The sequence below is a fragment of the Procambarus clarkii genome, chromosome 66 (assembly GCF_040958095.1).
Source record: "Procambarus clarkii isolate CNS0578487 chromosome 66, FALCON_Pclarkii_2.0, whole genome shotgun sequence".
Taxonomy (NCBI): Eukaryota; Metazoa; Arthropoda; class Malacostraca; order Decapoda; family Cambaridae; genus Procambarus; species Procambarus clarkii.
This window is the reverse complement of record NC_091215.1, coordinates 9,648,462-9,661,918: the sequence shown is the minus strand read 5'-3', so window position 1 is coordinate 9,661,918 and position 13,457 is coordinate 9,648,462. Positions and strand designations below refer to the sequence as shown.

Sequence of the window (13,457 nt, the reverse complement as noted above, 5' to 3'; positions counted from 1 at the left end):
CACATCGCTCCCTCACTTTCACCAGTTCACTCACTACACCTTCCATTTTCAGTATCAAGACAATTGGAGCTCCAATTAACACACCCTCTCTCTGAGACTGACTGCGCCTGAAACGAACTGCGTTATCTATGTGGTATAATAACATACCAGATAGATAACATCATCCAGGATATCTTGTAATTATCTAATTATGGATATATCCTGGATATGTAATTATGATATGATCATATGTTACTGTAACTGCATCCTAAACTTTGCCGGCAAGAGTAATTCTGACGACATCAATTCACCTACCACAGGAGGACGCTGGGGCTGCCATATTGTGAACCCTCCACAGTTTGAGACACGTCTGTGCTCCTTGCCAGCTAAATATTTGCAATTTAAATAATACTAACGTTAATTCACAGAGAAATCACACTAACGTGTTATATATCAATGAAAAAGACAACTTAGAATATCAGTGAGAAAGTCAATGATAATATTTTCATAGATATTGATATTATATGAATATTTTGAATGTCATTTGCTTTTACACAAGCATGAACATTGAGGGTCACACACACTACCTTGGTTTTTATAACGGTTGAAAATCTCTTAATTATCGTGAAATTTTCTCTGGAATTGTTACTAAGCGTTTCCTATATGACATATGAGGCATTTTGGGAAAATCATTGAATTTTCTTGTCTTTCTAATCATTTCTCAATGGAAGGACAGAATGTCCTCCCAAAGACGTTTCCAATGTCAGTCATGTTATATTCACTATTCACAGTATGAGTAGTAAGTAAATGTTAATATGTTCGTGTCCCACAGAGTAGCGTCTCCGGTGTTCGCAGTGAGCAGTGACGACCCAGAATGGTGCAAAAACAATATCATGGACAAGGATGTTGTATTTGTTGGTAAGATTATTTGTTTTATTGGTGACTGTGGTGGTGGTAGGATGTAGGATTACAAGTTATTATACTCATCTAGTTGTGCTTGTGGGTGTTGAGCTTCGTCTTTCTGGTCCCGCTTCTCAACTAACAATCTGGTGTACAGATTCCTGAGCTTATGAGTTCCCCGCCAACATAATTAGGCGAGTACCGTCGGCAGACTTGGATCTAGCTGTGAATAGGGCAATGGAATATGAGTGCGAAGAGGAATGTTGAAGGAAAAGGCGTTTCATAACAATAGGAGGAGTAGACGTCTTTACTGTGAGGTCACAAAGTCCACCACACCTTCATCAGTGGACCGTCCCGGGGGACAAAGACGGAACGACACGAGGAGAAACATAATAAACACGAGCCAATAAGCAAGTAATACATCTTTATAAAAAAAAAGGAAAGTGGTAATAGGGAATATATTATAGGGCCTATCGGAGGGGCAACATTCAAACATAGGCAATTCTCGTGGCGCAGTGTTAACACACTCGCCCTACTCTTCCCGAGCGATTGGCCCAGGTTCGTATCCTAGCCTGGGAGGATTGAGTAGGCATCAATCTTTAATTCTACACCTCAGTTCACCCAGCAGGGACTCGGTACCTGTTTGTTAAACGATTAGCGAATAGTATTCCAGGGAAAATTAGTATGTAAGGCTTACCGTGAGCTATAGGAAGGGAAAACTCAAATCCTGATAACAGGAATCAGAAGTCGTCTGATCCAGTACCCACAGATATTAACACCAAGTGAAATACCCTGCATGTCCACAAATCCGATAACATCTTTCTTATTTACCAACATACCAGGCATCAAAACACGCAAAACAAAATTTACATTCTAACTGGTCTCATTAATGTAATGAGACAAGGGCAATGTTAGCAGCTTTGACAAACTCGCACAAAGGACTATTATGGCATTGAGATATGGATACCAGAATTCAATCTTTTCAGATGTGATAGAAAACATAGGCTGCAGGATTGAGTCAGTATGTATATGAGACACACTCATCTGCTCAGAGCTGCTAAACACCACAAATGATAAGGTGGATGTGCTGATACTCAAAATAAAAGTTCTAAATAAGGTGACTGTCCTAGTATAAAGATCTCCAGATGCAAATTTCCAGCATTTTAAAGACCACCATACATTAATAGAATAATGCTTTAAAAGCCTTACAAACCCGGCCCCTAACATCATCTTTATTGGAGACTGCAACTTATGGCACCTATAAATAAAAAATTGAGGCAAATACAGTTATACCAGATATAATCCCTCGAAGCAGTTTAAGTGATCATTCACACGCAGATAACCTCGTGTAGATGTATGACAGTTGTGTGATTTGACTTAAACCATCAAATAGTAAAACCAACTAGGAAAGAAAACATTTTAGATCTTGAAAATCATTTTGAGGTAATGGAGTGACATGAAGGCAACCGTCTGGGAATTACCAGAACGCGAGTTCAAGTAACTCCATTGCCTCAAAATTATTTTCATCGATATAACATGTCATTGTGATTTCATTATGACCTTATGTCTTATTTGTACAAGCAACGATGAACTGACTAGGGACATAATGATTACAAATACGTGTTACTCAGATTACAACCTAATTAAACACGGTTTGATAATGGTCCAAGACTGACCGAAACGTCGTCGTTTCATCACTTTCTGACGTGTAGTTTGATCATCACCCTAATTAAACTTCAGACATGAACGGCAATGTATTTGTGCAGCCGGTCTTAAATCAAAGAGAAGGAGAATTCACTAAATTAAATTTTAATAACAAATAAATTAACTGGAAACAAATAAACCAACCCCTCACAGAAATAAACTGCGAAAGACAGGTAGATAATGCAAACCTAAATCAGTGCCTTGAGAAAATAAGTATAGTAGCACTAGACATATGTGCAAGCCAAATACCACTAAGAAAAAAGTTAAAGATATGCAAACTGGAATGCAAACGGCGTTCCCTTTATAGGTGACGAAAACAAATTGCAGATCATCTTAAAAGCTCCAATCAGTCTCAAGAATGACAAAGAAGGCTATGTAGAGAAACAAATGATTGAGTTAACGTTGCATGAATCCCATAAAATCCAGGAGAGAAAAGAGTAAAGGCCAAAAGCGAAATAGAGAGAAATCTAAAATACTTTTTCTCCTATGCAAATTCTCGAAGAAAATTTACATCCTGCATTGGGTTCTTCAGCAAGGGCGATGGAACATTCACAGATGACAACAACACAAATGAGTGAAATACGGAAGCAACGGTACGATTCTGTTTTTAGTGAACCCCTGAACACATTGCAGATCAATGATCCAAACGAATTCCTTATGAATGTGGCACAATCATCGAGCCATATATCAGATGTGACCCTAACCCAACTCGACTTTGAAGTAACCATAGAGAGAGAGAAAGCCTGTGCACACTGCACCAGGCCAGACTCCCCCTCCTCCTCCATCCAACCCGTTCTCACACAAGACAGCACATATATGACTTAATGCTTAAAGTCAATATGTTGAATATGAATTAGTAAATATGTGATATATTCCCAGTTACTTTTTTTTCCAAGGCCCAAACTCTTCCTCACGTACCAACTTGCGTCTCACAGTACCCGTCCGTCAACCTAGATAGCAGAATAGTCGTGATTGGTTCAATTATAAGGAAAATTGTACTTTTCAGGTCCCACATGGGTTGTGAAATTTACCTACTATTGTCCATGCTCTTAGAATATTATAGATCAGCTACTTCCTATTGAAGGTTCGTAGTTTTGTTTTGAGAAATATTTGTTGTTCTTAGTAAATTATAATAAGCACTAAAAATTATTACATAGAATAACAGTCCTTCACCAATCAATATTATATACCATAGTTGGTGCTTTACAAATCTTTAAAGGATGTTTTGTAGGAACGCTAACAGAAAACGATGGTTCATTGGAATGTCTATGGGGTAAACTACTCTAAACAGGATGGTATTGTGTCTACTATACCAACTACAGGATCGGTATATTGTCCACTACCACCTGTTAGGTGAGTAAGGGGTGCAATACCACCTACAGGATGGGTATGAGGGTCACATCCACCCAGAGGATGAGTATGGGGATCACATCCACCCACAGGAAGGGTATGGGGTCCAATACCACCCACAGGATGAGTATGGCGTCCACTACAACCCACAGGATGGGTATGGGGCTCCAACCACCATAGAATGGGTATCGGGCTCCAACCACCCATAAAATGGGTATGGGGTCCAATAACACCCACTGGATGTGTATATGGCGTCCATTGCCGCGCGTCGAGCTCGAAAACCGCAGCATTCATCTCAGAACCATGCCTATTTCACGCAGATTCCTTAATAAACGTAAAAGTTTTATATGTCACAAGAAAGATAGAAATATAAGCTTCATTCTAAATACCTTACCATGGGCATATTTAAATTTAAACCGAAGATACGTGTACTTCTATAATAGCCGAGGTCCGACCCCGGACAGATCGATCGACCGAGCAACTCTCTCTCAGAACAATGTTTATTTCACGTGAATTCGTTAGTAAACATATATGTTTTATATGTCTCAAGAAAGACAGACATATAAGCTTCACTTTAAACACTTTACTATAGACATATTTAAATTTCTAATGAAGATTATTGTATTTTAAAAATTACGGAGCTCCCACCCCGTACAGACAGAACGACAGAGCAACTCTCTCAGATCAATGTTTATTTCACGTAAATTCGTTAATAAACACAAATGTTTTATAAGTCTTAAGCAAGATAGAAATAAGAGCTTCATTTTAAATACATTACAATAGACATATTTATAGCTCAAGTGAAGATACATATGTTTTTATAGTAGCGCTCAGTAGCTTGTCGGGCATGGAGGGCAGACGCCTACGCACTTGCCGATATATTGTATAATTAACAAAGATACGCTAATAAAGCCTAAAATCTTATATGCCTCCAGAAAGACCGATATATGAACATTATTATAATTGCACCAAATGAAATATATCATGTTCGAGAACAAAGATATATCAATTTTAAATTAAGTTTCGACTCTCTCTCGGGTGAGAGAGATGGGGCGACTCTCGCCCCATCTATTGGAGATTCTGTGCACTAAATACCCAAAGCTACTCAAACCCTCCTAGCATTATTTAAGTAATGAAGTAATATGGTATATTTACTCACTATAATGTGGGTGCTGAATGCAGAACATGAGAAAACATATATTTACTCCAAACTAATATAATTTCATTATGAAATAAGTAGCATCAAAGGAAGTCGATGGTCCAAGCAGCAATGTTGTGGAGCGACTTATCCAAGATATATCGTTGTTTGGAAAGTGTTTGTTGGCATATCCAGTTGTCGCACTTCTCTGCTCAAATTATCACAAATTTAAATTATAATGTTAACAAGTAGAATACGTATTTTTAATAAAATCTAACATAACTAGCCAGAAAACATTTAACATTAATTAAAAAATATATGGTTGGAAGTTAAATCGACTTCATAGGACAATGGTTTTGTTATATATACTCGTTATTCGTTGACATGCGTTCGCTACTTAAACTACCATGTACTGTACTTATATAAAATCTCCCATGTCTCTTCGCTCATCTCACCGAACCCTACAGGCTCTGTGATATATTGTTTAATTAATTGAGATTCACAAATAAAGCTAATAATTGTATATGTTATCAAAAAGGCAGAGCTTAGTTTAGTTCATTTATTATGCACTCCATACCCATCCCATGGACGATAGTGGAGTGTTACAGAGGCACATAATGGGCTCAGGGAATGAGCCCCACAATTCATATAGCCAAGCAAGTTATAATCTTGATAAGCTAGTTACAAAAGTCAATACACATTGTCACATCAACAATGGGCTCGAGACCGACCACAAGTACAGTTTATAATTTAAGCAACTGATTTATATGGAGGGCTAGTGTCACAATTGATATGTTTATCCTACACATAACCCCCTCTCCCCCATCCAATGGGCAGGGGTGGATAGGTTACAATCAAGTTTTTTTTTTTGCGTTTTATTCAGAGATTAGGTCTTATTAGGTGAGGAAAGATATTCATATTTTAAAGAAGGTTTCTTGGCTCTCCATTTGTAACAAACTTACACATTGATGGAAAATATACAACCTTTTGAAAATCAATATTAGTTTGATCTAGATATTGTAATTAACGAAAGTATTTATGTCATCAGAAAGGTAGAAATATAGGATACATTTAAAATCCTTTGTCATAAATATAACTGAAGTGAAAACGAAGATATATGCGTTTTGATAGTTACTTGATGGCTTGCTCTGAGAGTGTGAAGCCCTGCACACCAGCCAATAAATTGTATAATTAGTTTCCATTTATTTTAATTAATCTTAAAAATCTATATGTCAGAAGAAAGGAAGATGTAGTCGTTAATGTGACAACATTTAAAAATATATATCTCTTAAGTTAAATAAATAATACCACCTTATCGCCGGTGTCCGGACACATGAAAATTACCTAGGTATCAGTATCCAGCCAGGCGGGGATCACAGGCTGCACAATACTGATAAATTATATAATGCACTACTTGTGGTCGATCTCGAACCCATTTATGATTTGACGACTTATAGTGAATTTTGTAACTAGCTCATTAAGATTGTATCTTGCTTAGCTAAATGAATTGTGGGGTTCGGTCCATTCATTTTCTTTCTTTATTATGCACCCCATAATACCCATCCTGTGGGCGGTGGTGTAAAGGATTACAGAGGCACATAATCGGTTCAGGAACTGAACCCTCTAGTTCGTTTAGCTAAGCAAATAACAATCTTTTGACGCTAGTTACAAAATTATTAATGTACACATACTTATGCATACATGTACATATACATACGTATACATATATAAATACACATACATATTTAATCACCCACACAAATACACACATCAGTAATTTTTTGTGTCACAAGTGATTCAACAAGAGGCTCACAACAGTCACTATACAAGGCACTTTACATCTATGAGGAGTCGCACAGTTACTAGTCTAGCTCCACACCCACCCAACTGGGCGGCAGCTTTACAGTCATGTGCTCCACACCCACCCAACTGGGCGGCAGCTTTACAGTTACCTGGTGTTATTCTTCACCTATATCTTTTTCTTGTTAATCCCTATTTACATTATGCAGTTCAGGTTTCGTCGCCATACTATAGTTTTTAGTTTAGTTAATTTATCACATAATGGGTTCAGGGACTGAACACACAATTTATTTATCTAAGCAAGTTACAATCTTGAGGAGCTAGCCACAAAATTCATAACACATCGTCACATCAACAACATGTGTTCGAGATCGACCACAAGTACAGTTTCTAAATTAAGCAAATGCTATATGTGGAGAGCTAGTGTCACAATTGATATGTTTGTCCTGCACATTTCCATAGTAGTTTGCTTGGGTTTGCTTGGGTACATAGACAAGAGACTGAACTTCAGCACCCACATACAACACATAAAGGGATGCTCTGAGAGAGAGAGAGAGAGGGAGAGTAAAAATATCCACTGAGGTCTGATTAAGTCCTTTTGGGGACCTTAATCATTAGGACGTTCAATGATTAACGCAAAGTGAGGCGTATTCAGATGGTATATTGACAACATTCAGCATATCTCATACTGACCTAGTAGTACTTGGTGCACAAATACCTTTTCCAAAGGAATCGCAAAACATAATTAAACACAACTGTACCGTACAGTGTTATATATTTATTTCAGTTTGAACAATTTTTAACATTAAAGGATAAATCCTTTAATTGGTTGAAATTGGTTTTAATATTCGAAATCTAATTTGTTGATGTTAAATAATATAAGGTTCAAATTTATAAAGATACATACTTTAAAAACTATTTCTATTTAAAATTTAAATAACATTAAAAGAGTACAGAATATAACAAATACCGAGTATATAAAAGACAGCAGCACTTAATTATGCTATTGTAACACATTGAAAGTAATAACATTATTTGATTCAGCAAAGCATTTGGTAAGGTTATAATAATAATAATAATAATAATAATAATAATAATAATAATGTATTAATTAAGTATATTAAATTATAATTTACAACTTGCTAGCGCACAAGAAACAAATCCACGAATCATCATTACATTCTGTAACACCTACACATGATCCATGGTGCCAAATATTGCAACGGTCACAGCATACCATCAGCTTCAAATCATTTGGCTTTCTGCAAATGCAGTACACTTCCATCGAGCATGACCGGATGATTCGTGTTCTTCTCAGTGTCAGAGCTGCAGGGAATGAGATGAGACACTTTCCTTTAAAGTTCTCTTGAAGATGTTGTCTCATTCTGCATATCATACGAGGTTCACCGGATCTACACCACTTGCAAGTGATGCAGCAAACGCCACAGCATATACCCCACTCATACTTGAGTCCTTGTGTCTGCTGACATTCATTATATTGCATATCAGCTTATCATCCTGGCAATTAGCAAGAGCATACAAGATAACTTCAGTAGATTTGGATGGTAATTTATGCCTGGTGTCGTATATGTTAATTTGTCCAGTTACTCCAATGTTGGAAACGGTGGCCCAGTGACAACCATCAACTTGGATAATTTGAATAAATTCACCAATTGTAACTGGCCAGGAGAGGTCCCGCTACCACGCTGGGTCATGAAGGCCTTCTAGGCTTGGCACAGTTTGTTTGATGAGGTCACATGCAGATTTTATATGAAGGTCAGAGAGCTGTACATTTGTTCCAATGTTCATTATCTCGTCATTTGTTAAATAATTTAACATTGTCGAATGTGAAGCACTGTTATCACTCTCCTTATTGTTGCATTGGTGTGAGGAGTGGCAGTGATTGGTTCAGTTTATTTTTTTTTTTAAATAGGGACATAAATTTGTACTGCAGATACCAGTACAGTTGCACCGTTTCTTTATATATTTTATACTTGGGTTAGCAAGGCGAGACGCTTCTCTTAACGTGATACTGTTGGTATCAAATAGAAATAGTTTTTAAAGTATGTATCTTAATAAATTTGAACCTTATATTATCAACATCAACATATTATATTATTTAACATCAACAAATTAGATTTCGAATGTTAAAACCAATTTCAACCAATTAAAGGATTTATCCTTTTTAAAAGATTTAATTAAAGGATTTGACACAAAAATCAGTATGAAAATTACCTCGGCTGAGGATATTGAAAAACTTCAAGCTGATATTAATAAAGTTTTCGACTGGGCATCAGAAAATAACATGATGTTTAACAGTGATAAATTCCAGGTACTCAGGTACGGTAAAAATGAGGACCTTAAACATAATACAGAGTACAAAACACAATCAAATGTACCCATATTAGGAAAACAGCATGTAAAGGATTTGGGAATAATAATGTCTGACGACCTAACGTTTAAGGAGCATAACCAAGCAAATATTGCGACAGCCAGAAAAATGATAGGATAGATTACGAGAACTTTCAAATCCAGGGATCCCATCACAATGGTTGTACTCTTCAAGTCACTTGTGTTGTCCCGTCTTGAGTACTGCTCAGTACTCACTTCCCCCTTCAGAGCAGGAGAGATTGCTGAAATAGAGGGAATACAGAGAACATATACGGCACGCATAGACGCAATAAAGCACCTAAATTATTGGGATCGTCTCAAAGCCCTCCAAATGTACTCACTAGAAAGAAGACGAGAGAGATATCAAATAATATACACCTGGAAGATACTGGAGGGCCAAGTACCAAATCTACACAGTAAAATAACAACGTACTGGAGTGAACGATATGGAAGAAATGTAGAATAGAACCAGTGAAGAGCAGAGGTGCCATAGGCACAATCAGAGAACACTGTATAAACATCAGAGGTCCGCGGTTGTTCAACGTCCTCCCAGCAAGCATAAGAAATATTGCCGGAACAACCGGGGACATTTTCAAGAGGAAACTAGATTTATTCCTCCAAGGAGTGCCGGACCAACCGGGCTGTGGTGGGTATGTGGGCCTGCGGGCCGCTCCAAGCAACAGCCTAGTGGACCAAACTCTCACAAGTCAAGCCTGGCCTCGGGCCGGGCTTGGGGAGTAGAAGAACTCCCAGAACCCCATCAACCAGGTATCCTTTAATGTTAAAAATTGTTCAAATTGAAATAAATATATAACACTGTACAGTACAGTTGTGTTTGCCTGCCACAGCCTGCCACAGCCTTGACAGCACGGAGCCTCTCTCTACATTGGCGACCCAGTCTGGCTAAACATTGCGGTACAGTGGAACCTCAAGACCAAGGTATTTGTATCTGGTAACTAGTCGAGCAGAGAGCCATCATCCAACTGCATTTTGCGATCGGCCCCACCCCGTCTGGGTGGGTGTCGGTTCAGGATCTTTGTTTTCTCTACTGAGATGACTAAGCATAGTTCCTGACATGTGGACAATACAGAGTTCAGAACATTTTGGGTGTTGGTATACCCATTGGTGTGGATCAGTATATCATCCACATAGCTAATGATGTGTTCGCTGGACCTTCTAGTTACAAAGTTTAAAAGTGCACTGATTAACACATTGAACAGAGTAGGACTGAGGACACCTCCCTGTGGAGTGCCAAGTTCAAAAAATCTCGTTACACTCCTATGCCCATGGAACAGTACAGATGACTTCCTGTTGGATAGATAGCCTCTTATCCACCGTAGAAGCCATCCTCCAACATTTATTTTAGCAAGTTCTCTCAGAATGACGTGTGGGTTAGCAATGTCAAAGGCTGACTTAAGATCTAGGAAAGTGGTGTATGACCTATCAGTATGCAGGGTGAGGAATGTGGTAATACAGTGACGTACACTCTTTCCATGCGTAAAGCCATATATCTGGGGAGACAACATATTAATAATTTTGTAAAGGAGACGGTTGAGAACCATCCTCTCAAGACACTTATAGAGACAACTAGTGAGGGAGATTGGGCGAAAAGCACTCGGCTGGTGAGGTTTAGGAATGGGAATAATAACACTGTTGGTCCATGACTTAGGAAGCTCCCCAGTTACATAGCACATATTATACAATTGAAGAAAGGTATTCCCTGGAACTAGCAGAAGCATATGCAGTATGCCGTCAGTAACTCCATCCTCCCCGGGTGATGTAGCTTTGCCTTTATGTAGAGCAGAATCTAGTTCGTATTCAGTAAAAGCATGTCACAGTCATCCTCTTGATGAAGCATGAAGTCAAGGAGCCTTGCCCTATCAGTATATCTATCATTTAATTCATTCTGTGAGGGTAGAGGAAGACTGTCAAAGCCGGAAGTCGTGGCCCAAGCACCAATAAGCTCATTTGCTCTGTGCAGAGGATTAGGGTACGAGATCTCTGAAGCATTTTTCCCTTTGATCTTGTTGATATCCTTCCATGCCCGACTTAGTGGCGTGTGAGAATTGAGACCACGGACAAAAGTTTCCCAGTCTGTCTGCCTCAGCTCCACCATACGTTCCCTGGCCTTAGCCAGAGCCGCTTGAAAGAGCCGAAGCATTTCAGCAGTGCGGGTCCTTCTACAAGCTAGTCCAATTATTCTGGCAGTGCGTTTTAGTGTCTGCAATTTAGAATCATTATAATAAACATAAGTGCTATGACCAGTGTAATTTGGGTTACGTGGCCTGGACGATGGATCAAGTGATTCTATAAACTGGTTGATAGTACCTGTGAGCTCATTGTTAAAATCTTCAACTGATGAAGGCTCAGATGAACTGCACCAATCTGACACATGAGCAACAAGATTGTCTCGTTGATCGATGGGCACAACCAGCCTCTTCCGCTTGAACACTCCACCAGGGAGGATAGAGCTGCCAATGCTTACAGTGGCTAATATGGCCAGATGATCAGACGCCATAACTGGCACTATTGACGAGGCGCACACGGTGTGGGAGACGTTGAAACCGAGACATAGATCAGGAATACTCCCGTAGATATGCGTCGGTTCAAGGTCACCCACAATCTGTGCATCATCGTGACTACCTAATAGTGACACTAGTTGCCGTTACGATTACTGCGAATTACTGCGAATTACCAATATTCCTATGTCTAGCGTTATAATCACCTTTAATGATGGTAGGCTCAGTCTGAATACAGATAGGAAGGTCAGCATAATTAAAGTTACAAGGAGTCGATTATTTAGTACATAGTTGTTTTTCTCTTAAACTGGATGATAGAGGGGGGAGTCTTTAACGTGATTGGGAATACATACATACATACATACATCCATACATACATGCATGCGTACATCCATTCATACATACATACATACATACATACATACATACATACATACATACATGCATGCATGCATGCATACATACATACATACATACATACATACATACATGCGTATATAAATACATGCGTATATACATGCGTATATAAATACATACATACATACATTACATACATACATACATACATACATACATACATACATGCATGCGTACATACATACATCCATCCATCTATCCATATATACATACATACATACATACATACATACATATAACGATACAGTGACTGACTCCAGAGCTTTGTGTAGACAGAGAAGAAGACCTCATCAATCTACCAGCATTTAGTGAATCACCTAGTGGGAGACAACGAAGGATAAACATCGTCATCATACATCGCCCTGCCCTTACTTATCTGGTTGTGTGAGCGGGAGGCAGTCTGGTATGTACCCCTCTCTGGTCAATTAATCAGGTGTACAGATTGAGGTAAAAGATTATCAAATTCTCGTTCAGGATATCAAATATATTTAATAATCTCAGAGTGGCTCATTTAGGCAGAGGTAACGCATAAGGGATATCTTGACACATACAAGCACGACCGCCCACGTACGTATACACGCACACAAGTGTGCACACGCTAAAACAGACACACACACACGTGCACGCGCACACAAACACACAATTGTTCAGTCAGGGGAAAAGGCAGTAACACCTGGGATAGACCTTACTATCCCCCCCCCTCTTGACCCCACCACCTGACCTGACTGACTTAGTCGCCATCTCCGCCCCCCCCCCACCCCCAGTCCCCCGCATCGCCCATACACACACTCTTCCCCTCCCCACCCCCAGTCCCCCGCATCGCCCATACACACACTCTTCCCCTCCCCACTCTCCCTCTCTCCCACTCCCTCTCTCCCACTCCCACTATCTCTCTCCTGCTCTCTCTCTCCTGCTCTCTCTCTCCTGCTCTCTCTCTCCTGCTCTCTCTCTCTCTCTCTCTCCCTCTCTCTCTCTCTCTCTCCCTCCCTCCCCCTCTCCCTCCCTCTCTTTCCTTCCCCCTCCCTCCCCCTCCCTCTCTTTCCTTCCCCCTCCCTCTCTGCCCACACACACACACACATACACCTCCCCCCCTCTCTCCCTTACCCGCTCTCTCCCTCACCCGCTCTCTTCCTCATCCACTCTCTCCCTCTCCTCTCCCTCCCGCCTCTCTCTCCATCTCCTCCCCCCCCTCCCCTTCTACCTTCTTCTCACTTCAGTGGAAGGGTCGGATCCCCCCCCCACCCACCCATTTATCTCTC

At 39.7% G+C, this 13,457-nt stretch overlaps 1 protein-coding gene across 8 annotated transcripts in view; it reads left to right on the top strand.

Moving 5' to 3' along the window:
- LOC123769133 (galactoside alpha-(1,2)-fucosyltransferase 1) overlaps positions 1–13,457 on the top strand; it is a 263,820-nt gene that overhangs the window by 176,674 nt on the left and 73,689 nt on the right. For all 8 annotated transcript variants that reach the window (XM_069309807.1, XM_069309808.1, XM_069309806.1 and 5 more), the window contains one exon: positions 812–897. In XM_069309807.1, coding sequence (XP_069165908.1) covers positions 812–897 — 86 coding nt within the window. The remainder of the gene's footprint in view (positions 1–811; positions 898–13,457) is intronic.